Source organism: Saccostrea echinata, unplaced genomic scaffold (assembly GCF_033153115.1).
Source record: "Saccostrea echinata isolate AGI-Se365-2 ecotype Australia unplaced genomic scaffold, CSIRO_AGI_Sech_v1 ptg000018l, whole genome shotgun sequence".
In the NCBI taxonomy this organism is placed as follows: domain Eukaryota; kingdom Metazoa; phylum Mollusca; class Bivalvia; order Ostreida; family Ostreidae; genus Saccostrea; species Saccostrea echinata.
In genome coordinates this window covers 4,374,759-4,398,886 of record NW_026889767.1, presented here as the reverse complement: position 1 = coordinate 4,398,886, position 24,128 = coordinate 4,374,759, and the positions used below count along the sequence as shown (strand labels likewise).

Genomic DNA, 24,128 nt, shown 5'->3' with positions numbered 1-24,128 from the left:
CCAATTGCATCATCATTCTGAAGAAGCTTGTACACCTTGCATATCAATTGAAAAAATAATTTAAAAGTTGAAACATGATATAGTGAATCATATTTGAGAAGCAATGTTTTCACGTCAAGAGTATTCAATTCTGTAAAAAAAAAAAAAATGCGTCCTGGATTCTAGAGAAAATGCGATAAAAAGTTTATACATCTGTTGATGGGCGGATAGCAACATAGAGGATGTAAAGGGTGAAGAGAAAACTTGCTGAGATGAACATATAGTTTTATGGAAGAGAACACTTCCGATTTGTTTTATTTTCATTTCAAAATTATAGAGCCTAAAATGGAGGAGGAAAAAGCATTAAAAGTAGGGGATATCATTCGGAAGTTTTCGAGGTGGGTTTTTTTTTTGTTCATTATATATTCTCTTGATTTTTTTGGAGTAGTATATATATTTTTCTGAAGTACCAGAAGTATTTGTAAATAACAAATTAACTTCCAAGAAAATAACTGATAATAGTGATGATAACCATAATCATAGACATACAAAATCAGAATAATCGTAAAAAAATATACAACTGAAAATTATCTTAAAATATCTTGAATTCCATGAATGAAAAAGTGCAGAAAAAGAACATTTATCTATATCGGAAATATTGATAATCAAGAATCATTAACGATGATTATACATTAATTGCATTGTATGTTTTTGGAAATGGAATTGCACGTAATAAGTAAGAAAACAAAATCAAGGTAAAAAGTTTATTGCTTAAAGTCTGCAAATGCAAAAAATAAAACATATTATTGCATAATTTAAGTTAATTTCAAAGTTGTTTGATAAACGTTTCAGGAATTAATGAATTTCTTTCTTTCTCTTTCCTTCCTTCTAAATACATTAAACGGAGCAGTCAGTCGGATTTGACCACAGACAGCAAATACCAAACTACACAGCACAGGTTTGTAAGCTTCATTCTAATTATTCATTGTTTGGATTAAAAAACGAAATTTTGTCTATTGATTCATCAAACTTACAATTCATCAATTCATAAATTTGTTTGAGGTCTGCTGGCAACCTACCTAATGCTTTGTATTAAAAGTTGAAGATATATGTACCTCCAAAAGTATTATTTCGCACAACTGCAACATTACAAAGCAAATAAGCAATATAAAAAAAAGAAATAAAAGAAATTGCATTTTCACTGTTCAATTTTCAATTTAAGTCACGTGAATCATTTTTGAAAACAGAGTGCATAAACATTTATACTAAACGTGTTTCAAACAGTTGATTCAGATTAACAGAAAAAAGACTTAAGAGGCTCTGCAAAAAAAGACAATCTAAAATTGTTACTGTTGGAAATATGGTTTCGATAATCTCAAATAAGCATTAGGTTACAACAAATACAAGCTTAGCACTCTTATATCAAGTATGATGCAAATATTCACAATTTTATGACCAAGGGTCCTATATGCAGGATAAAAAAATAGATTCATTTATCACCGACGTATAATTTTGTTAATGATATTACGTAAAACGTAGTTCTAAGATCACTTATTAATCTATTTTTCTATCTCCTTTTACAGAAAAAAAACAACGGTCCATGAATCTCCCGCACACAGTTCTCAAGCGTATGTATGTTCATTTTTTCTTTGATCGGTCACAGTAGCCTAGTGTTAGGACAATCGTTTTGTAATATGGAGAGGGGGGGGGGGGGGAGTCGATTCTCGTCCATCGCGTCATATTTAACAGATGTCGTAAACAAGAGTAGTGAATTTTCTTCGCCAAGCGTCCGACATTAGAATTGAAAGTTACAGGTCTTTTGGATAAGAATAAAAAAACAAGATTAATTGTCACAATAGGTTTTGGCATGATAAAAAAAAAAAAAACAAACAAACACTGCTTCATAGACCTGAGGACCTTGTACAGGTCTTAAGTTAGATATTTGTATCAGTAAAACATTCTCGTTTTGATGCCAAATATTTTACAATCAATCAGCCCTAAATATATTGATTCTTTATTGCATTGTTTGCAGTATAATTGGTTTTATTTGATTTTATAAGATAGAAACCTTTTACTTTTAGGACTCAGGCACAAGTGGCAAAGATTGCGGAGCCTGCCTTGAAACAGAGTGTATATAGTGAACCTATTGAGGTTAATGAGGTAAAAAAGAAAAGCCCACATATTTCATCGAAATTATTCTCTGAGGCGTCTCCTTTCACAGAGAAATTGGAAAAGGTAAGGAATATATTATATATGACCAATTTCACTATATAAAAAAGCTGAAAAACATATTGAGTTAAGTAATTTAAAGTAACAACTGATACAATTCATTTAGGCTATTTTATCGAGTATTTTTTATTCAGTACACTATAAACCTTAAACGAGTATATTCCACTAAGAAGGTAATCAATAAATGAAACAGTTTAAGTTTTCGAAATTGTAAACATCTCACAGAATATGGAGTTAAGTATGTTATATTGAACTGTTTAACTCTTTAAAAGTAGGTAGTTTGTATTGTTTAGAATAAGATAGGTTAGTATACAGTTAAAGTATATCATTGAGGAATTTAGCAAGATTCCAGTTCCCCAAGGCCAGGGCTATTTCCCGAGGCGAAGCCGAGGGAAATAGTCCTGGTCGAGGGGAACTGGAATCTTGCTAACTCCCGCAGTGATATACTTTTAACTGTTTTATTATACCGACACACACGTAAAATTTAGAGGATTCAGATAGCGTGATTTCAAAACAGGGATTAGCTCACTGAACTAACACACGGGGATTAGTCCATTCACATATTATACCAATGTAAAAGTAAAATCTAGAGGATCACGGATTACCGGAAAATAGCTTTTGAAGCAGGGATTAGCTCACTTGACTAACGCATGGGAATTAGTCCAACCATAATAATTTCTAGGGAATTAATCACATCTAACAATCTAATGTTATACAGGGAAAAATCAGTAGAGGTATATTAATCCCCTTTAAGAGGAGTGTTTCTACGATTTTTGCAATGCTTCGTATTCAAAGGAAGCACTTTTGTTATACTTTTTCCATGTTTCAGTAATAGTTTTGATTTTATATGATAGGATACAAAAAGTTCAAGACAAATCACATAATTTATTGTGTCCCGATAGGGCCATTTGCAAAAGTTTAACAGCGCATTAGAACATTTGCAAAAGTTTAACAGCGCGTTAGAACAATGCAAAAGTTTAACAGCGCGTAAGAAACAACGCGCTAGCTTGAAGTGACAACACGCTGGCGTGACGGCGTGTTTTGTGTTAACGTGTCGGCGTGTTGTGCAAAATGGCGATAGTGTGACGGCGTGTTATGTTTTAGCGCAACTAGCGCAATGGGATGTTGTGTAAAGTTGCATTAGCGTTAGGCCTGTTGTGCGTTAGGGAAACGGCGTGCTGTGTAATGTTGCATAAGCTGGACGGCGTGTTTTATGTAAGCGCTGTAAACATGGCGCCGGCGCGTTGTCATTTTGCGCTAGCATGATGTCTCTTCACACTAATGTGTTGTTTCTAAAGTGTTGTACTTTTCCAAATGGCCCTATTGGGACATAGTACATAATTGTTCAATTTCCGATTTTTCCTAATTTAAGTGATTTTTTTATATATAAATATTTGGGAATATTTTTCGTTCAAAATTATAAATATTTTATGTTTTTTTCCTGTAGCCACCACTTGCGTTGACTGAATAAAACTAACCTATTAAACAAAGCTATATTCGGTCAATGCTATTATAAAGACTGTGCATGCATTCCGACGGTCTAGAAGGATTGTGACATCATATATATATATATATATATATATATATATATATATATATATATATATATATATATATATATATATATATATATATATATATATATATATATATATATATATATATATATATATATATATATTGCAATGTTTTATGATATGGCTTCATAGTTTCAACTGAAAAGATGTGCCTAAATCTGTTGAAAATAGCTCGTTTTGGATGTCAAATGTAAAAGTATGTTGCAGAATAAAGAAAATACATGATATCTGTCTTAAATTTGATTATGATATTTAGTCTTAAGTCAAATCGTGATGGAGTGCGCGGCAAGTCTAGCACTATATCTTACCTCACCTGAATATCGCTTATATTTCAGGACACTGACCATGTATTTTATACAATGTATATATCTTATGATTGAAAATCATAGATAGGTTAGCTTGTAAGTTGTGTACTGAAGCAGAAAGAACATTACAAATGACTAAATTCCTTTAAAACTCAAAACGTTTTCCCTGTTGTAGTATATATGAAAATTTGCTATTTAAAGCAATGCTTATTTAAAAGCAAAATTTCAAATATTATTCAAATTTGAATAAAAAATGGGCACTGAAAACAAGCTTCGTTAACTTTCCTAATTAAAAAAAAATAAAATTTGAACGTTTCTTTTAATTTTAATACCGAGAAAAGGACCGAATTTTCATTTACCATCCTATATAAACAAGCCATAAATACCTTAGGCATAATTTGTGACATTAAAAAGCTGGCATGACAAAAGATACTTGCCAGAAAAAAGGGGAAAACATGATATTAATCCTACACTGATATCTTGCTTTTTGTTGAGTGTGTGTTTTATTGGAAAACTTTTTTTTTCAAATCGAATATATTGAATTTGTCACATTAATTACAAAACATTGTTCCAGGCAGTGTGATTCAATACCTCTTAGACAAATATCACACTATGTTAAAATGCACTGTGGATTTGAGGATTAAATCGACGTTTTACATTTTTATTTTTCATTCCTCCTTTAGATCTTGAAAAAGTCGAGCAAAGATCAGAAATCACCTGATGTTGTCGAAAAACAAACAAGGTATTGTTCTGAGTTCATCATATACTAATCTTTCACATGTATACTCATACTTGCCTTTTGCTGATTTTTTTTTACTTGCTAATTGCGTACGAATATCTTTATCCAATCACTTGCAAAGTCAGACTATTCCAGTAATTTGTCGCTTTGTATTTTGAGTCAGGCTACTTGACTTGTGTATTTCTTGTAATATTTAAACATATTGATGTTAGACTATTTAACTCCGTTCTGACAGGGATTCTATTGGACGAACTTTATCAGACCAATATTTCCAATGCCTTATTCGTTTTCCCAACATTCATTTTATAAAACGTTACACATAACCATCATTTACCTATTTAAACCATGTTTACTGAAACGAGTTATAAATTTACTACATATTGTGTCTTATTATTTATGCAATTTTCAACTGTAGATAGCAAACAAATGTTCAACGTTATATATATTCAAATGTAGACATGACTTTCAACCAAATACATCGCGGGAAATACATGAAAAAACTTTGACACCTTCAACAGAGTCACAGAAGATACCCAAACAACACGTTTTAACAAAAACTCCTGCAAGCAAATTCAGTGGTCATCGTTTAGAGTTACCACCGAAAACATCTCCAGGATTTCATCGGCAAGTATCAGAAAAGGAATTTGTATCCGGGTAGTGAAATTTCATACATTTGATATCGTTGGGTTTTCACAGAATCAATAATACTTTGAAATGTAATGAGTTCGAAATTATACATTCATTTCTTTAAAGAAGAAACGAAAATCCCTCCTCCTCAAACACGTTTCCTTTTAAGGAAGGCGTCTATTGAGTTACATATATTTTTATTGCTTTTTTATGCAAAAAATATACTCTAAGTCAAATCCAGTAAATCAAAAAATATAGATATATGCCTCTATGGCCCTGAGTGCCGAGCATAGGTCAAAATTTGCTGCTCTCCACGTGGTGGCGTCTCCATATGAGTGAAAAATTCTCGAGATGGACGTTAAACAACAAAGAAAAAAAGAAAGAAAATCAAGCACTGTGTTCTTTTGACAGTCGGGACAATATAAATGTTATTCTAAGCTTTGAAATATATTCAACACAAATTACCTGTGTATTGTAGAGTGTGTTTAAATTTTTATCTTGTACAGAATGTATATGTAAAAAATGTGAGCGTTGTGACCAATTTGGCATGTTGTTTTGCATTCTTGAGTTTCTTTAGAAGGACTGAATGCATTTTTTAAATCGATGTTTTTAAAAAGTTACTTATCCCTCCAGTGGGATATAACTTTTTTTTCTCTTTGTTTTTTTTACGAGATGTAGACACAAACGACACAAATTCACAAAAATTTTGTCATTGTAAGCAAGATAAAAAAATTAGTCTTCACAAGAAGCAATATGTATCAACTTATTATAATTATATAATGATATTATCTTAAAGATAGTCTCAGAGCAGACGATAAAAATAATTCGCCATTGTTACCACTCTACCATATAAGGTATGCTTAAGGTTTTTTTTTTCTCTCGAAATATCTTGCTAAACAATTGTACCTTTTAATTGGTTCATCTTTTTTCTTTGCAATGTAGTCAATTAATTATAAAAGGAGATACAAGGAGCCACAATGATATTCAGAAGGAGATTGTTACCATGTTTGATGACTTAATGAAGATTATTGAAAGTAAGGAACACGACACAAACCTTAGACAATGCCTGGAAAAAGCATCTCCAGATTTTATGACGTCTATTGCTAAGCGAAAGAAGGACATTCTGAGATCAGATCATGGCATTGTTGTAGCAGGTACAATTTATTATTATTATTATTATTATTATTATTATTATTTGCATTAGGTTTGGGTGTCGCGTTTTTCAGTTATATTTTTTTCATCAAGAATATATCATTGAAGTATTGCAACTTTAACAAGTTTCAAGTATCAAAGTACAATAAGTGGCATAAGTGCTGGATTCTAATTGAGGTATTTCTAAATAATCATTTTGAACATCACTAGAAGTGCTGAAATGTTATTTAATTTATATGTTTTTTTTTCTTAATACATTCTGAAATTAGAAAAAAGTCATGAAATGATGATAATGCTTATTATACCCCCTGCAAACAAAGATTGAGTATAGAAGAATCACCTTGTCCGTCTGTCCGTCCGTCTAGCCATCCGCCTGTCCGTCTGTCTGTGCAAAACGTGTCCAGTCCATATCTTTCTAAGGGAGTAACATTAGAATCTACTTCTTCACGTTGTTCATGACATTGGGTGTGTAATGACCTTGAATCAAGGTCATTTGGGCAAGTTCAAGGTCACTGAAGGAAAAATTTCATAATTCGTGTCTGGTCCATACCTTTCTTTAGGATAAACTTGGTGAGTTTCCATTTTAGACAAAGATTGTTTATGACCTGAGGGTGTGTCATATCCTTGACACTAGGTATTTTGTGTAATTTCAAAGTCACTGTCAGAAAAAGGTCATTATTCGTGTCGGGTCCATATTTTTCTTATAGATAAACTTGAATCTACTATTTAACACAAAGACACCATTCACGGTAGCTCAGTCGATAGAGCGTTCGCTCCGTGTTCGGGAGGTCTTGAGTTCGAATCTCTGCTGCGCTTGACCAAAGTCGATAAAAAAAAGGTAGCAACTGTTCCTTCACCATGCGCTCGGCACTTTGAAGTGAATGTTGCGGGTCCTTCGGATGAGACCTTAAAAACCGAGGTCTTGTCATGGCAGGCGTTGGCACGATAAAGATCCCTCACTGCTCAATAGCCCGGAGTGCCGAGTAAAGGTCAAAATTTGAAGCTCTTCATCGGTATATGGTGACGTCTCTATATCAGCGAAAAATCCTCGAATGGGACGTAAAACAACATACAATAAATCAATCAATCACACAAAGACTGTATATGAGTTAGGATATGTCATGACCTTGAACCAAGGTCATTTGGGCAAGTTCTCGGATACTGAAAGAAAAAGATCACAATTCGTGTCCGGTCCATACCTTTCTTATGGATAAACTTGGTGAGTGTCCATTGAACACAAAGATTACTTGTGACCTTTGGGGGTGCGCCATGAGCTTGACCAAAGGTAATTTGTCAAGTTCAAGGTCACTGAGAGAAAAAAAAAAGTTCATAATTCGTGTTCGTCCAAATCTTTCTTATGGATAAACTTGGTGAGTCCATTGTACACAAAGATTGCTTGTGATCTTAGGGTGTGACGAGCTTTCCACAAGGTCATTTGTGCAAGTTAAAGGTCACTGATAGAAAAAAATTATAATTCATGACTGGTCCGTATTTTTCCTTATGGATAAACTTGAATCTACTACTTCACACAGATTTTTTAATTACGTGAGGGTGTGTCGACCTTGACCCAAGGTCATTTGTACAAATTCAAGGTCAGTGATATCAAAAGTTTATAACTTGTGTACGGGCTGTATCTTTCCTATGGAGAATAATATTGGGATGTTGGGAGTTTCCATTTCACACAAAGATTGCTTATGACCTGAGAGTATGTAATGGTCTTGACCTATAGTAACTGTAGAATAAATGAATAAATAATGCGTCCATATTTTCCAATAGAAAAATACGTTAAAAATTGTTATTTATTTTTTCAATGTAATAGAAATCAATGTTTTATTAGTATTGATGTTTTGTCAGGATGCGCTTTAGATTCATTCATTAAAAAAAATAAAATGAGCAATTACCGGTAAATTTTCACTCTTTATGTTTAAAGAAAATTGTTAACACTTCTTAGATTCATCAAATACTAGTATTAGTGACTTGACACCTTCTTTGAAAACCCAGCGGGGGGTATTTGTCCATTTTGGACGGTTCTAATTAATTTTATGTATAATACGAAGAAAAAGGTACATGTAGGAACTTAGATTTATCTTTGTATATATTTTGTGAACCTCACTAAATAGAGGCTACAGAGTACAAAGTTTTTATATGTCAGTCTAAAATTCTGTTAACAGGAGAAACAAGCGCGGGAAAATCCACACTTATTAATAAAATACTGGAAATGAGAATTTTCAAAGGTAGAAATATGGAATCTACATCAACAGTCTGCAAAATACGAAACTCTGACAAAGTGGCAATAAAAACTGAGTTAGAAAATGGTGAAGTTGAGTGTATAGATATGACTGACATTGATGTACTATCAAAGAATGGAGAAAAAACTCTTCGAGATACTTTGAAGAATCTGACAGATATGACAATTGAAAAAGGCAGTAGGAAGTATAAAAGTGTTGATATTGGATTACCAGTATCCTTTTTGAAGGTATTTATTATGATGCATTGAATCATATCTTTACGCTTAAAATTGTGCTACTGATGACAAGATTTTTTTTTCTTCTGTTTATTATATATTTACAAAATTGAACCCGATTGATATTCCATTTATTATTATCTCCCAGGGAAACACAATAATGGTTGATACACCAGGCATTGGAGGCTCAGGAAAAGTCAGTCAAAAGTTGATGGAATACTTGCCAAATGCTGTTTCTTTCATATTTGTAATCAATGTGGCAAGTGCAGGGGGGATGCAGAGAGACAGGGTAATTTAAATTAATAATTAATTAGAAATTGATATGGACATTATGTAATATGCATTTTAAAAAAGGTTATTTGAGAATGAATACAACGAGCAGTGATCATACTTAATGTCCATTAAAACTATACAATTTGTGGGGAGTATATGCATAGACCTTTTAAAAAAGATTAAATCAGGTTTAATCAGGTTAAATAGAGGCTACCCAAAGGCCATGTTTGTATAAACGTGAAAATTCGAAGAAAATTCAGTGTGATAATAATAGACTAATATTTCGTAAGAAAAACAATAGTAAACATTTGACCTACATGTAACGATCGTTCTTGCAACAGTTATTGTACTTAGATCTTGCGAAATGTTGACTTTATACAAGATTGTTAATGTTTTTGTACCACAACGTATTTTCAGTGGCCGACTTTGGTAAAGAAGTTGTAATTAGCAGCATGTATACGTAGAATTTGATCTTGCAGATTTTTTTTATCTTCAATTGAGAAAATATGTAGTACGTAAAATTGGTATTTTGATACTTATTTCAGGGGAGTTAAGGATAGGGAAATGGAAGGTATCATATTTGTCATAATATTAAATCGTTAGTTTGCCGTTTACTTGTAAAACCTGCAAATATGTAACAAATTTATAGTATTTTGTATATTCTTTTCTGTCTAGCTCAATGAGATATATCAAAAAACGGATAAATAAATATGAATATTGTTAATTGATTAAAAAGTGGTCGGTATCTCTAAATGTTGAATTAAAACAATAGTGTTCCTTTCACGTTGAAAATTTTGAATAAATTCTGCTCCTGTAGAAAATAGAAACGGTTTTGACAGATTGTAATTCCAAATGATTGCTTGGAGATCTGGTCTCCAAAGATATTGCTAATAAGAGTCTGAGGCATCCTTTAAATATGTGTAGAATCAGGATGTTTTTTTTTTTTTTTCAAAATAGGTTTGCAGATGACCATTGATACAAGTAGGATTAATGTTGAATATGAATTAAATTTTACATATCCCGTTTTTATGGACGACTGTTGTGTTCTAATGTTCAAGCTATGATACTAGTATTCGTAAAAGTATGTTTGTTATAAAGATTATAAATAAAGATTCTTCCAAAGTAGCGATTTAAATGCCGCATATAGAGATTTTATTTGACCATGCTTAAAAGATTATTGCAAAAGTGATACAAATTTAAATTTGATAGTTAAAGACTCAGGTTTTGCTAAAATTAACAAAAAATACCTTGTGCCGTTTTCATACACGACTCTATTTTATAGAATTTATTTTATTTACATAATACCGTTCTTATGCTTACTCCTCAATGAACCTCATCCTTACGCTGATGTCTTAGATTTTCTGGGGCTGTTGCAATGGATTTTTGAGTTTCATTACTGTTCGTTAAGTTCATGTTTTATTTTTCTTACACTTCATGTTGCTTGCTGATTATTTAAAAATGTAGCTGTCATATAATTGTTATATTCAATTACTTACTACGACAGAAATGAAAAGATTTTAAAATTTTCTATCGTTTTCAATTTCAACGAATATAGATTAATTAATGTAAACATAAATCAATCAATAGATTTCTTTACCTTCTTTTAAATAAATAACTTTTTGTTGGACATATGTTTACATAAATGAACAAACATTGCACTAAAATGTATCATAGCTTCCAGAAATATTAAAAGCTATTACCAACTTGCAAATGGATGACGAAATGCCTTGCTTTGATCCACGAAGTGTCATTTTCGTAACAAATAAATGGGATTCCATAAAGAAAGACCCAGAAGACAGCAGCGATGAAGATGAGATCGAAAAGACTTGGAAAAAAGTATCAGAAAGGATTAATAGACACTGGCCTTCAGTCAGGAAAGAAAATATCTTCAGAATGAATTTAACAGATGTAAGATATCTAGTACTGCATTTCTGTTCATTAGACACGATTGCTCTTTTATCAACAGTAGATCATCTTAAATATGAAGATACATTATTGTTAATGTTTTTAACTCTTTTTTAAAAGTATTTTTTGTTGTTTTTCCATTATTAACTATAAGAAAATATATATTTGATGATGAGTGCAAATTTTCATGGCAAAATCATTACATTTAAACATGACTTCTATTTTTTGTTTGTTTGGTTGTTTTTTTTTTAAAGGTATCTCAACACAACAAAAGGTATAAAGAAAAAACAAATAGCAATCATATCAAAAATATCAATCAGTTGTGCACACCCATATGATTTTAGTATCTAAAATACAAAAATCGCTCTTTAGCGTCAGTGTTTATTTGATCATGATACATGTATATTTATACTTTCGAAATATGATAAAATCTGATTTTTCTATCACTAAACAACTACTACAACCTGTAAGCCATTCATATCAAATATACTAAGAAGCAGCTTATTTAAAGTTATAAAAGAATGCAACTCTAAAACCTTATCCTTTCTTTTTTTATATTTGTATTTTAGGTATATCAAAAGGAACCTGCCACTTTAGAGTTTAATATATTTCGAAAGTCTTTAGAAAAGATGGTTAAGGAAAATGAAAATATAAGAACCACAGAACATTTTAGGTAATTTCAAAGTCTTTTCTTTGAACCCCTTTGAGTAGATTTTATAAGCACACCTCATCCAAACTTTTCTGTTGTACGTTTTTTGTGTGTATGTATTCATATATGTATGAATGAATGAATGGGCGAAACGACGGACGAATTGATAAATAGATTAATGAAAAGATGGAAAGGGGAAGGGAGAGAGGGAGGAATGTAGAAATTTTAAGATGTATGTAAGTAGGTAGGAATGTGTGCATTTATGTTTGCAATATATGTATGCATACATGCGTGTATGTGCATATGTACATAAATATACATATAGTTACTATATCGCGTATTCTTTGAGCTTTTGTGGAGGTGAGAATTCTTCATGAATACAAAGCATGTCGTTTTGAAACCTAACTTGTATGACAAAACGAACAAACTTTTAATGAAAATGAGATAGTTATTAATGTGCCTCAATTGTTTTGTACTTCATTTTCAGGTATCTTTATACACTGTTGGATGATGTATGCACAGGAGTTCAGACTAGACAAGAACTGATAAATAAAACAAAGGATGAACAAGAGAAAAAAAGTAGAGAACATCAAATGCAGATTGATGTGCTCAAAGAAAAATGCAAAACGGTATTTATTCTAGTCATCTCATGGTACAGGTATTTCAATAACCTCGTTTAAAGTCGGCATTTCCTGAATTCTTTGACTATTATATTTACCTTGTTGGCAAGCATAACCTATCATTGGATAGTATCTTTCCTAACATGTTTTATACCAAATATTAGGTCTTTGTCTTTACACTGAATTTGACTATGGAATATTCAATACATAGAGTTCATGGTGGGTGTGACCGGTTAACAGGAGATGCTTACTCCTCCTTGGCACCTGACCCTCCCCCCCTCCTCTTGATTTGCTAGTAGTTCATATTCTCTGTCCTCATCACATATTTGTTGTTTTTAGATTTTTTGAGATCGATTACTGTTTGTTATATTCACCTTTTATATTTCGGGTAAGGATTTTAAATGTGCAAATTATTTCTATAGTAATTTTGGCTATAAACTTGATCGTAGTAGCCCATGTCATTTCACCAACGACCCGTCGTAAAAGAAAAAAAAATGAAGTTGCAAATTACTAAATGCCTACTCAATTTCTTATTTTTGAGTTACATATTAATGCTGCTTTGCAATATATAAGAATTTCAGTAATTTCATGCATCAATTTGTTTGCATGATTTTTGTCAACAAAATCACAGAAAAGAAACTTTAGACACATAGAAAGATGTAAAAAAAAAAAAAAAAAAAAACTATTCGCTTGGAGAGGAATAAAGGACATTTATTCAACCTATTTTTTTTTCAGAAAAGCCATGACTGGCGAAAACGTATTAAATTATTTATAGAAAAAGAAGCAAATGAAAGCTTTGAATACATGTCATCGGATGTTGGCAAGGAGAGAATCTTGAATCCAAAGGATTGGGAGCCTATAATGGAGGTAACTTATGTTCCAACCACACTAGGTGACGATGTCAGAGATAGAATTGATCACTACATATATGAAAAAGTACGGTCTCCCGATGTAATTGAGGAGTTCAAGAATATCAAAGATGAAATATTGGATTTCTATAAAGAAATTTCCTCCGAAATAGAAAGAATAGAAAATGAATGGACAGGGAATATCTATGAAGGCAATTCGGAGAGAGAAATAAGTTATAAAGAGGAATCAGTTGCCCCGTATGTTGCTGGGGTAATAGCTACGTCTCCAATATGGTTTCCACTACTGGCGGCGGGCTTTGCTATAGCTGTAGCTTCAGTACCTATTGCGGCACCAATCATTGCATTTTTAGGCAGAGATAGTAGAAAAAAGAAACTAATAGATAAAGAATATGAGAAATGTAAATTAATGTATAGATCCAAAATATGCAATTCAATGGAAAGCAACCATGGAGATGCATTGAATAAATTAATATCAAAGATTACAGATGTTATTTTGCAAAGAAGAATAAAATTCATCGAAGAAACGATCAAAGAACTCTCTGAAAACCGGGAGAAAATAATTGCAAACCAAAAGAAATTAAACAGCCTTGCAGAAAAGCTCAAGTCTATGAAGGATGTTGCAGAAGAAATAAAGCAAGCATTAAACAGCTGTTCAACTGCGCAAATATGATTTAAACACTATTTAGAAAGGAATAGTTAAGACATAGTTTCCAACACTGAAAATGCGAACTTTGTCCGAAACATCTGCGTGAGGTTGAAAAGGGATGTATGGAGAAAGACTTAATTAATAAAATCTGAGACCTGTGAAAGCTGAGTATATGATGTATGTTGAACTGTGTATTAATGTTATTATAAGATTAATGGGTTTATATCAAAGACCGTTAAACTTGTTACCGAGGAATAAAATTAAAAAAAAAGATCAGTTGAGGTGAAACAAAATTTCCCTTTTATTCCTTTATTAAGTGACTACATTTACAGTCGGATGTCCTCTGCGACATTTATAATTCAATCCCATGCCAATTTATGTAAAAACAAACAATTTTGACTAATTCCTGTTCGACCGGACGTCATTGGACGTCTTTTGACGATCTCACTAGCTGCTACTTGTCATTTTAAAGAACTTTGCTTTTTTTGATGTATTACAAATTCTCTTTACTTTTAGAGATATCGAAAATAAATTTTCGGTCCCTCTATTTAAGAGGTTAGCCAAATTTCCATGATCTTGTAATTCTGCACTACCTGCGTTCTATAAGTAAATCATATACGATACCAATTTGATGCACCAGATGTGCATTTCGACAAATTATGTCTCTTCAGTGATGCTCATGCAGAAAGATTGGAATCCAAAATATTTAAATAAAAAAGACATTGAAGAGCTGAAAAAAGTACCAAAGATTGGAGCTAAATACGTCGAAGTATGTTTTAGCAAAACATTTCCAGGTAAAGAGATATCATAGAAAAGAAGTTAGAAATTTTAAAATTCCGGATATGACTTTTTTCAGGCAAGGGTCGGAGTTTCGTACTTCCGGTACTAATGGAAAACGAAATTTACTTCTACATATATTTCTCTATCATCACTGAAAATGTCGCACTTCCTTTTGTGGTTCTTGAGATAACGCTTGGGCAAAGTGACAATCCGAAAACCACTATATCACGGAAATCTCCGAACCGGAAATGACGTCGTCAAAATAAAAAAAAAATAAATTGATTTTTGATGTTCTACCTGCCCTGAAAGTTTAAGGAAAATTGTTCGAGCTTTCGCTTGCATAAAATCGGTAAGAAAAAAAACCTTATAATAATAAAAATAGTGGAAAAGAAACCTAAGAATAAGAAGGTCGTCCGCCGAAGACGGAAGACCTTAATGATAATAAGTAATGATGAAAAGTAGTATGTTCCTGAAAAGGTAGCTTTTTTTTTGGGGGGGGGGGGACTATTTCTACCAGTTTACAGTACTCTCATCACTGTTGAAAATTATGCCTCATTGACAGCTATTAGTAGAATTTGAATAAGAATATACTCTTACCACGGTTTGATTTTTTTTCTTCGAAATACAAAACATTTTTTGCAAAAGTCACGTGAGTGTGAAAACTAAATTCGATACAGATTCCAATTTACCATGCTATTTCAGAAGCAGATTATATGCTTTTAAAATAAATGATTTTTATAACATAAGCCAGAGAAGATTCATTGTTTTCCTTTGGAATGTTTTTTACTTTGTAAGATATAGACACATGTTAGCTTTTTGGATCTAAACACATCCATCATGGGCGAGTGATTATTAAATAGCATATAAACAGTCATATTGATATTTCAACAGCCCCATCGCATGTAATGGAGATCTGTTACAAATCATGGCCACTTTAAGTAGTGTGCAACAAAAAGGTCACTCACAGAAAAAAATGAAATAAGCAAATCAAATCACTTCCCCTATAAAATATAAGCTACAAGTACATATATATGTACATGTGCGAGGGTGTCCGAGCAAAATTTTCAATATTGTTGGGTTTTTTAAATTGTTTTTTCAATATCTTTTGTTTTTTAATGATTATATAAAGTTAAAAATTGGCATACATCATAATCAACAATTTTTTTAACAATGCTTAATTATTTCAAAGAAATATCTCCATAGATAACGTTTTTCTCTCAAGTAAACGAATCTTACAAATCAGTTGTCGGTGCAAACTGATGACGTCAAAACATAGCCGTGGCGTTTGTGAATTTGTTCTGGAAAGGTGATTCTGAGAAAATTCGTTTAAGCAGAAATCCGGCACTTATTTGATTTTTTTTATTTACCGAGTTATAAATCTCCAATAATAGTGTTGCCAAAAAACTGCGGAATTGATTCTTTTAATAGACAATTTTCTAAATCCCGATCATAAAGCTAACAGTTCGCATTGTTTAACGGCGACCTCGTACATTAAATTTTTCTTAACATAGATGTAAGGTCTTAAGATTACGAACGAAATAAGTATTTAAGATACTAAGTGTGAAGAAAAACTCTTTTGGTGCAATAAAGTAGAGGTTGTGAAGATTTTAAAGGAATTTTCATCTTTTTAAAAACAGTTTGTAGAATGTATATGTTTCTTAACATTCGCTGTTACCTATATCTACTGCATTAAACAGTGCAAAAGCATTGTATCGATTTTGCATTCACATCAAGGCCTACACATTTACCATCTATTCTATAATAGGATAACACGAGTTTTGTGCATTTGCTTTGAAATACTCAATCCGAAAGAACTGCGAACGATAGCATTGTTCTCCCGCCTACCTCCAAGTCAATTTTCAAAAGTTAACACATTTGAATGATTTTTCATATTTATATAGATATTTATATGAATTTTCATAAAGCATTACTTTTTTGGGAAAACAAAGAGAGGTAACTCTATAATTTGGATAAAACTTGTGTTTTTCACTATAGAAATCAACGGAAAACGGAAAATATTATTAAAACATCTTTCCCTCCCGTGAAACAAAAATTCCTTTTTACAGGTAATATGGACTGTCATTTTACAAATTTATACCAAAGCTTTTTGTGTTTCACGGGGGGGGGGGGGGACATATGTTAACAGACAAAAAACTACAAAAATGCTTATTTTTTCACCAATTTCAAAGGGTTTTACAACTAAAACATTGTATTTTGTTAATAATATATGTTTAATTTTATATGCGTAACACATAAGAAAAGATTTATGGAACATTTATTCATATCCAAGATTATTTTAAAATGTGTTGATGTTTTAAAGCCCGATTTCAATGGAAAATATCGTCTACCCCCCTTATTTAAAGAGTTGGAATTAAGGGTAATTAACTATTTAACACTGGTATCAAAATTATCAGTCAATTACCATTGAACTGTTCTTTGCATTCAACGAAGATTTTACGGCCAAATTGCCATTAGTATTGAATTAAATGGGTGTAAAATGTAGGCGGGAATCGAGAGTTAGCGTGCGTAGTTCTTGATTTAAGGCCGACAATACTCTTTTTGAACATCATTTTTAAGGACAAGTGCTATTTTAGGCAACGATTTGGAGATCACATTTCAAAAAAAGAAATTGAGTAACTTAAATCGAAAAGAAATCCATTGATTGATTGATTTATAATTGAATAACACCGAGTCGGAAGCATTTCAGCCATATTTCTGTGTCTTTCTTATCGAACATCAATTGTTACATAATGACACGCACAATTCTTTAGAATTGAGACAGCAATATACAACACAAGGTTTTAAGACACATGTCACACTTTCTAAGTCTAGCAACGCGAGTTTTTCTGAAACACTGAGTTTACTGCAGAACTGAAAACTTACACCGAAAACTAAATTTGATTGTAATACAACATAATACATGTATTTCTTGTAAAAATTGCAAGTATAAATATTGATAATAAGCTGCAAAACGAAAGATGAAGGATCGTATAATATGATAAATATAGAACATAAAACGCAAGGAAAGTTAGATTTAAAAAAAATCTTCGAAGAAGTGTTCGAAGATTTACAAAAATCCTTGTAAAATATACCTGATTTTTTCATACTTAAATGGTTCTAATTATTACCAAGATTATTCATTTTAAATTTACAAACAAAAAGATACATGTAGATCTATTGGCAACCAATAGGTCTGTCTAAAATTCAAATTCTGTTTTTACCATAATTCACTTGATAAGAGCTTGATTTGTAGATCGAAAATTTTTATGTACATAATCTACATGTTGTATAGCATACTTTAGAAAATCAGAATTAATTTAGTATGTATATGTATTCCCTTCAGTAATTTGCAATAACACTTTCTTATTTTTCTACTAATATCAAACTGAAATGTTCAATTGCAAAATGTAACTGTAAGCTACTTGTATGTTAATACACATAGTGTAATTAATAGATTAAGAAGTAAATTGCACCTTTGATACATTTGTTGTAAAAATTGTAATGCTGATGAATGACTCTTGAGATTGGGATCGACAGTTTACATTGATATGTGCAAAGGGGAAAAATCTAGTTTTGAAACCATGTTCTCAAGGTTGGCGATGTCATGATAAGTAGCATTTATATTCAAGCATTCTCAGGCAGTGTGAATTAAATATTGAAAAAAATTATGGGTACCTTAGATGGTTTGTGACACAATAGAGGATAAAATAAAAACATGGAAAAATAAAGTTATTTCTTTAGAGATCTGAGTTTTTTTTCTTCTATAGTCTGTTCAAATCATGTCTCCATGCAATGTTGTGGCCACAATGAAAAGATGAAATATTTCAAACATGGAGGTATGTAGGAACTATTAAAAAGTCTTTTTAAAAGTCTTTGCAAGAATAACAGAGCCATGACTTTTAAATTTTAGTATGCAAGCATCTTCGGGTAGTGCAGTTGAACTTTTTTATGGTTCCAAATGGGATTTTGGGTAACAATGAGAAAGCAAAAGGACTTCCTTTGAATACACAGACAAACCTCGTTCTCTCAAACTCGATGGGACCATGAAAAACTTTGCGATATCTACGAGTTCAAGATATTGAGGGTAAATATAATATAGAAAAAGTGACTGGGAATCCCAAATGAACTTGACCTATCCATAGTATTTGAGATATCAGTGTAAGAGATACCGAAGTTCAAATTATCAAAGATAAATTCACCTTAAAAGCAGGGATTGCCGGTTGAATGATTGTATCAAACAACAGAATAGCAAAAGTGTTGTCTATTTTTTTTATTTGGCTGAATGGGTCACGACCGCTTAAATAAGGGAGCCGAGGCATCAATATACTGCCCTAGAAATGCAAATGAACCCTGGGCACAGATGTGCACTTAAAAATGTTTGCTAAAATATTGAAAAAGAGTTCAGTGAACCTACTGGTAAGCCCAATATTTGCCACGAGACAGTGCTGCTGCACAGTCTGTGCCACCAGTAGGCATGTGGCAAAAATTGCAAATTATGATTTATATGAATATGTTATGAGAATATATAATAGTGATGAAAACATTATCTGTCCTAGATTAAAATAATTTCAGATTTTGGAACAATTAGCGGGAAATAATCAATATAAACAAGGAACTGGCTTTCATACGTCATATGAATCTAATTTATATACACATGGACATGAACATACTGAGTAAATCTTGCAATCATTGCTAGAATCAGGTGCATTAAAAAGTCAAAATGATCAATGTATACTCAAACAACAGGCAAAACTTTAAAAGGCAACAGCAGAAGCAAATTTGTAATTCTTAGAGGCAAGAGCATTGCCTTGGCATAAGCAAATGCAAAAATTTATAAGGCAAAATTCATCTTGAAGGCAATCATTGCCCTAAATATGTCAATCTTAAAGGCAAAAGTATTGTCTTAGCACAAGCAACAATCAATCTTGAGGGCAAAAACATTGCCTAAATAAAATGACATTGTGCTATGACAAATATAGAAGCGAAAGCATCATCAACACAATGTAAAATAATGGACTAGCCACACTAAAACAAATACAATATAGTCATATTAAATATATGGCGGAAACTATAAATCCATAACTAGTCATAGCGCAGTCATGGTCAAAGGTATCCCTGTGCTCACTGCTGATAAAAGAATTAATATCTATATTTACAAGGGAAGGCTGTAATAATGGCTAAAGACTTACTTACTGTTTTTCTTTGTAATCCAAGTCGAGATATTTAGCATCATGTCACTTGACAAGGTATGTAAATATCTGTAGAAGATATATTTATAATTTGTTTATTTATTTTACCTAAATCAAACCCATCACTTACATAAAGCACAAAACACCCTAAATCATACACAACAGAATAATCACCTGACCATAAGGTGAGATGTCTCGCTCACTCATAACCATTAGCTAATACAAATGAGTGAATTTGTAGCAATTTTTATAACTATTAAAAAAATTAAGCTCGCAAAACAACTATATACAAAAAAAATACAGAATCAATATTTTGTAAATGGCAAGCTTGACAGGTTATAAAAGCGATTTATATAGGTCAGCTATGCACATGTATATAAACATTATTGATAATGTAACCCTTTTGTCTCTATAAGCTGTTTCTAAATACCCGGTATACCGTTCTCCACTGATACCTCACCTCGCTTTAACTATTTAACTCCGTGTGATTATTTAACATGGGAATATGCCTTTATGTTATCCTTCGTTTCACGCATCCGAACATAAAATATTTATATTCTAAGCATCTAGAGAATAAACAACAGAACACAGATATACAATGTATTACGCGCCTATCAACCAGTTTATTCGCCAACAAACACGCTAATTTATAGATGCACTGGAAGTAGATCCCAAGATGCATTTCCATTTACAATCTACAAAATACAATGTAAAATATTGAACATGTATGTTAAAAGTATACATACTGTGTCAATGAATCAAAGTATTTAAGCAGCGGAAGCATATAATAAGAGAACAATAGAGAAGCAACAATCAAGCATTAAATAACAAAACAATTATAATCGATTAATGTTAACTGTTGATTGTTGTATATTGAAATGTATATTGACAATCACCTTCAGATGTAATTTGACACTGTTTTGAGATATTATCAGATATTTATTTCATTGTGCTGGTAAAAGGTTCTATCGTTTTATTTTTTCCCTTCTTTTTGCTCAAAACAACTGAGGTACACACAATACTGTTTACAGGTATATTGAGAGCTGTCTTTGTTTACTAAAAAAAATCTTGTACAAAGGGCACGCATTGAAAATATTCTAGATACACCTGAATGCATGTGTCAAATATTTCACATTTAGTAGAATATATTTTTCCCAATCAAAACTTTGGATTGCTCACTCGTGGATTGCAAGGTATGGCATTTTAGAGATTATTACACAAACTTCTTTCCAGGTATTTTGCTGGTCAGTTTTTGAAATAAGACTGAAGTTAACAAGTAGAATAGAGAGATTTATTTGAAGAAATTTATTTATTTATCTTTTATTGGAATTTTATTTTGCTCGTGAATGCATCGATCATATTCTTTTGCGGCAGAGTCATAACAAAATCATTTTTGGGCACGGTACTGTATACGGTTTAACAGTTTTCGACAGAAGATTCAAACAATAATAGCGAACAAGAAAAATAAAGTAAAGGAAAATGTTTTTCAGTCTATTTTTTCATTGAAGGAGGAAAAGAAGTAGCGTTTTGGTGATGAGATAATTATGACAAAAATAAGCAATGAAATGGGTTACTTGGCTATCAAAGTACTTATTGCATTAATGTAAATGTAGATTAAAGTAAACGTGATACAGATTCATATATTATACTAATATGATCAATGCTGGCACAAATGGGATGTATTTAATATTTTCGTCGACATTCCCAGGTATCCCTCCTTAAGTATTTCTCACAGCTTGCAATGATTCAATGCAAAGTAGTTAATTGTGTTATAAACAAAACATTCCGTCTAGATGCTAGGTTGTATTTTGAATGAAGCCTATTTAAGACTTATGCATTTCCAGTGTGTTTAAGATGCAGGGTGTATTAGCCTCTATATAATAAACCAATTTCGTTATTATCTAAGCATTCCACAATTATATCCGTTTTTGCGAACAACAAATTTAAAGAGTTTCCCCATGCATGTATATGTAATCTTTTGAAAGCATTTAATGTGTTCAATGGTTTCTACAAATTTTTCAGTACTTGGTTATTGGGGTATTCGCCTGTATGTCACAGTGTTCGAAAGATTTTATCAAATATGCGTGACATTTTATCTTTTGCTGAAGACTTTTTTCTATGAAAGAATAAAATCCGTATTCACTTTTTATTTTTTCCCAAAAATGTACATGAGATAATCTTTTTTTATGGAAATTTTTTCTAATGAGTACACATATTTTTAAGTTCCATGCTTACTAGTCATTCGTTGAAAATATGTATCAAGTACAATGATTCAAATATTCTCATTATCAATTCGATTCCATATCTTGTCCTATTTTTCTTTTCTGTGCACTCTTTCAGAATGTATGTAATCTAGCTTTTACTAACTGAATAAAAAAAAAATCAATGTTTTAACTTATTGAAATGATGTATGTAATGTGTCCTTTTTATCTATGTTAAAGTGTTTTCTGTTTTACATTTAGAATGACCATATCTAAAATGTTCCAACTACTTGCTATATCCTCCACGGTCCTTCTGTGTAGAGCTGCAACTTTCCAAGAGAATGAATGTGCGGAGGAAATTCGGGAGAATGGAATGAGTTACCTAAACAAAGGAATCGAGCTGATTGCCCCAAGTATACAAACAGCTGGAAGATTCCATGATGCTCTTAAAGATCTATATGAAACAGTGAACAAAAATCACATCATTAACATTACAGATAAGTATCTAAAGGAGATACCGTCTAGCAGAGCTTCAAATTTCTTTAACGTGAGAACAGTGTTTGAAGAGAGATTTATATATCTATACACAACTAATGCTGTTTATAGGAAAATGAATTCTATAATGAGAGAACACAATTGTTCAAGTAGAGTAATTTCATTAGAAGACCAACGTACCGCCCCAGCTGCAGTGGTTTTGATGAGTGTACTGATGTACTGGTCGACACTGACCGATTTTACAGGAACTACCTATCGTGGTCTTGACCTACCAGAATCTGATATCAACAAATATTATGTGAACAAAATTTTCGTTTGGAGCCAGTTTGTATCCACGTCAAGAAATTACACCAAGTACACTGAGAAGAATAATGTTGCATTTATTATTAAGATCGAAAAATTTCCCGCCAATCTTGGACCCAAACCTATTCATTTATATGCATATGATCCAAACCTAGAAGAGGTGTTTTTCTGTCCAGGTGTGCAATTTCAGGTTGTAAAAGTAGTCAAAAAGATAGAAAATTCAGTTGTCAAAGCAAATATCACCATACAGACGTACGTAGTGGAAAGTACAGCTAATTATCCATTCCATAAAGACTTCCTGAGCATGATGACCTTAAGCCTCTATTATCAGTTATCTTAATTTGCTTATAGTTTCTTAATTTGACCTAATTGGTTTGCATCATCGTGATGCTTATAGCCTTTTGTGAGAAGAGGTGCACATAATATGTCATAAATGTGTAATGGATAACAGAGGCTCTTAATTTGGGAACGATGGTACTTGATAAATAAAAGGCATAATTACCTCTTGCATTGCTTTATTTATTACCAGGACAATATTATGACGAGGTATTCTTTTCAGATATATATCTATGTCTGCAACGCTGTCTAATAGAAAGAAATTCTAGAAGTCCTGAATTTGAATGAAAAGTAAATGCGAAACGGCACTTTAGAGCAATAAAAAATAATGCAAATTTTGCACTGGTCTTAGCTCAAGTTAAAAAAAAAAAATCCTCTTACTTTTTCCGATTTGTCATTTGAGTTTATTTTTTATTTCCTATTACTCTAAACATCTACATTACGATCTTCTTTCACTATATTTTCAAATTGTAAATGACAATATTAATAAATACACTTGATTGCTTAATCTTTAAAATATGTACAGAAAACTCTTTTTATATAAAATATTTATCGCACTGTAATAATGAACGTTTGTTCACTCAACGCAAAAATGAATGAATTAGGGTGCATATGCAAACACTTTGTGCATATTGGTGCTCTAAGTGATCCCTGGCACCTGATCCCACCTCTGATGTTTTGGAGGTCCGTGTTTGCTCTGCTCCTATTTTGTATTGTTTAATGGACTTTTGAGCTTAAATACTGTTCGTTATCTCCATATATTTTATTCACCACTTCTCAATGACCTTTT

General features: G+C 31.9%; 1 protein-coding gene across 1 annotated transcript; it reads left to right on the top strand.

Annotated features, from left to right (window-relative positions):
• The first annotated feature begins 324 nt into the window (after window positions 1–324).
• LOC133189453 (uncharacterized) lies at window positions 325–14,058 on the top strand. The gene is made up of 10 exons (XM_061324824.1): window positions 325–377; window positions 2,061–2,214; window positions 4,774–4,832; window positions 6,399–6,610; window positions 8,780–9,084; window positions 9,221–9,361; window positions 11,020–11,253; window positions 11,820–11,923; window positions 12,387–12,528; window positions 13,255–14,058. The coding sequence occupies exons 1-10, from the start codon at window positions 325–327 to the stop codon at window positions 14,056–14,058; spliced, it is 2,208 nt and encodes a 735-aa protein (XP_061180808.1).
• Window positions 14,059–24,128: the final 10,070 nt, after the last annotated feature.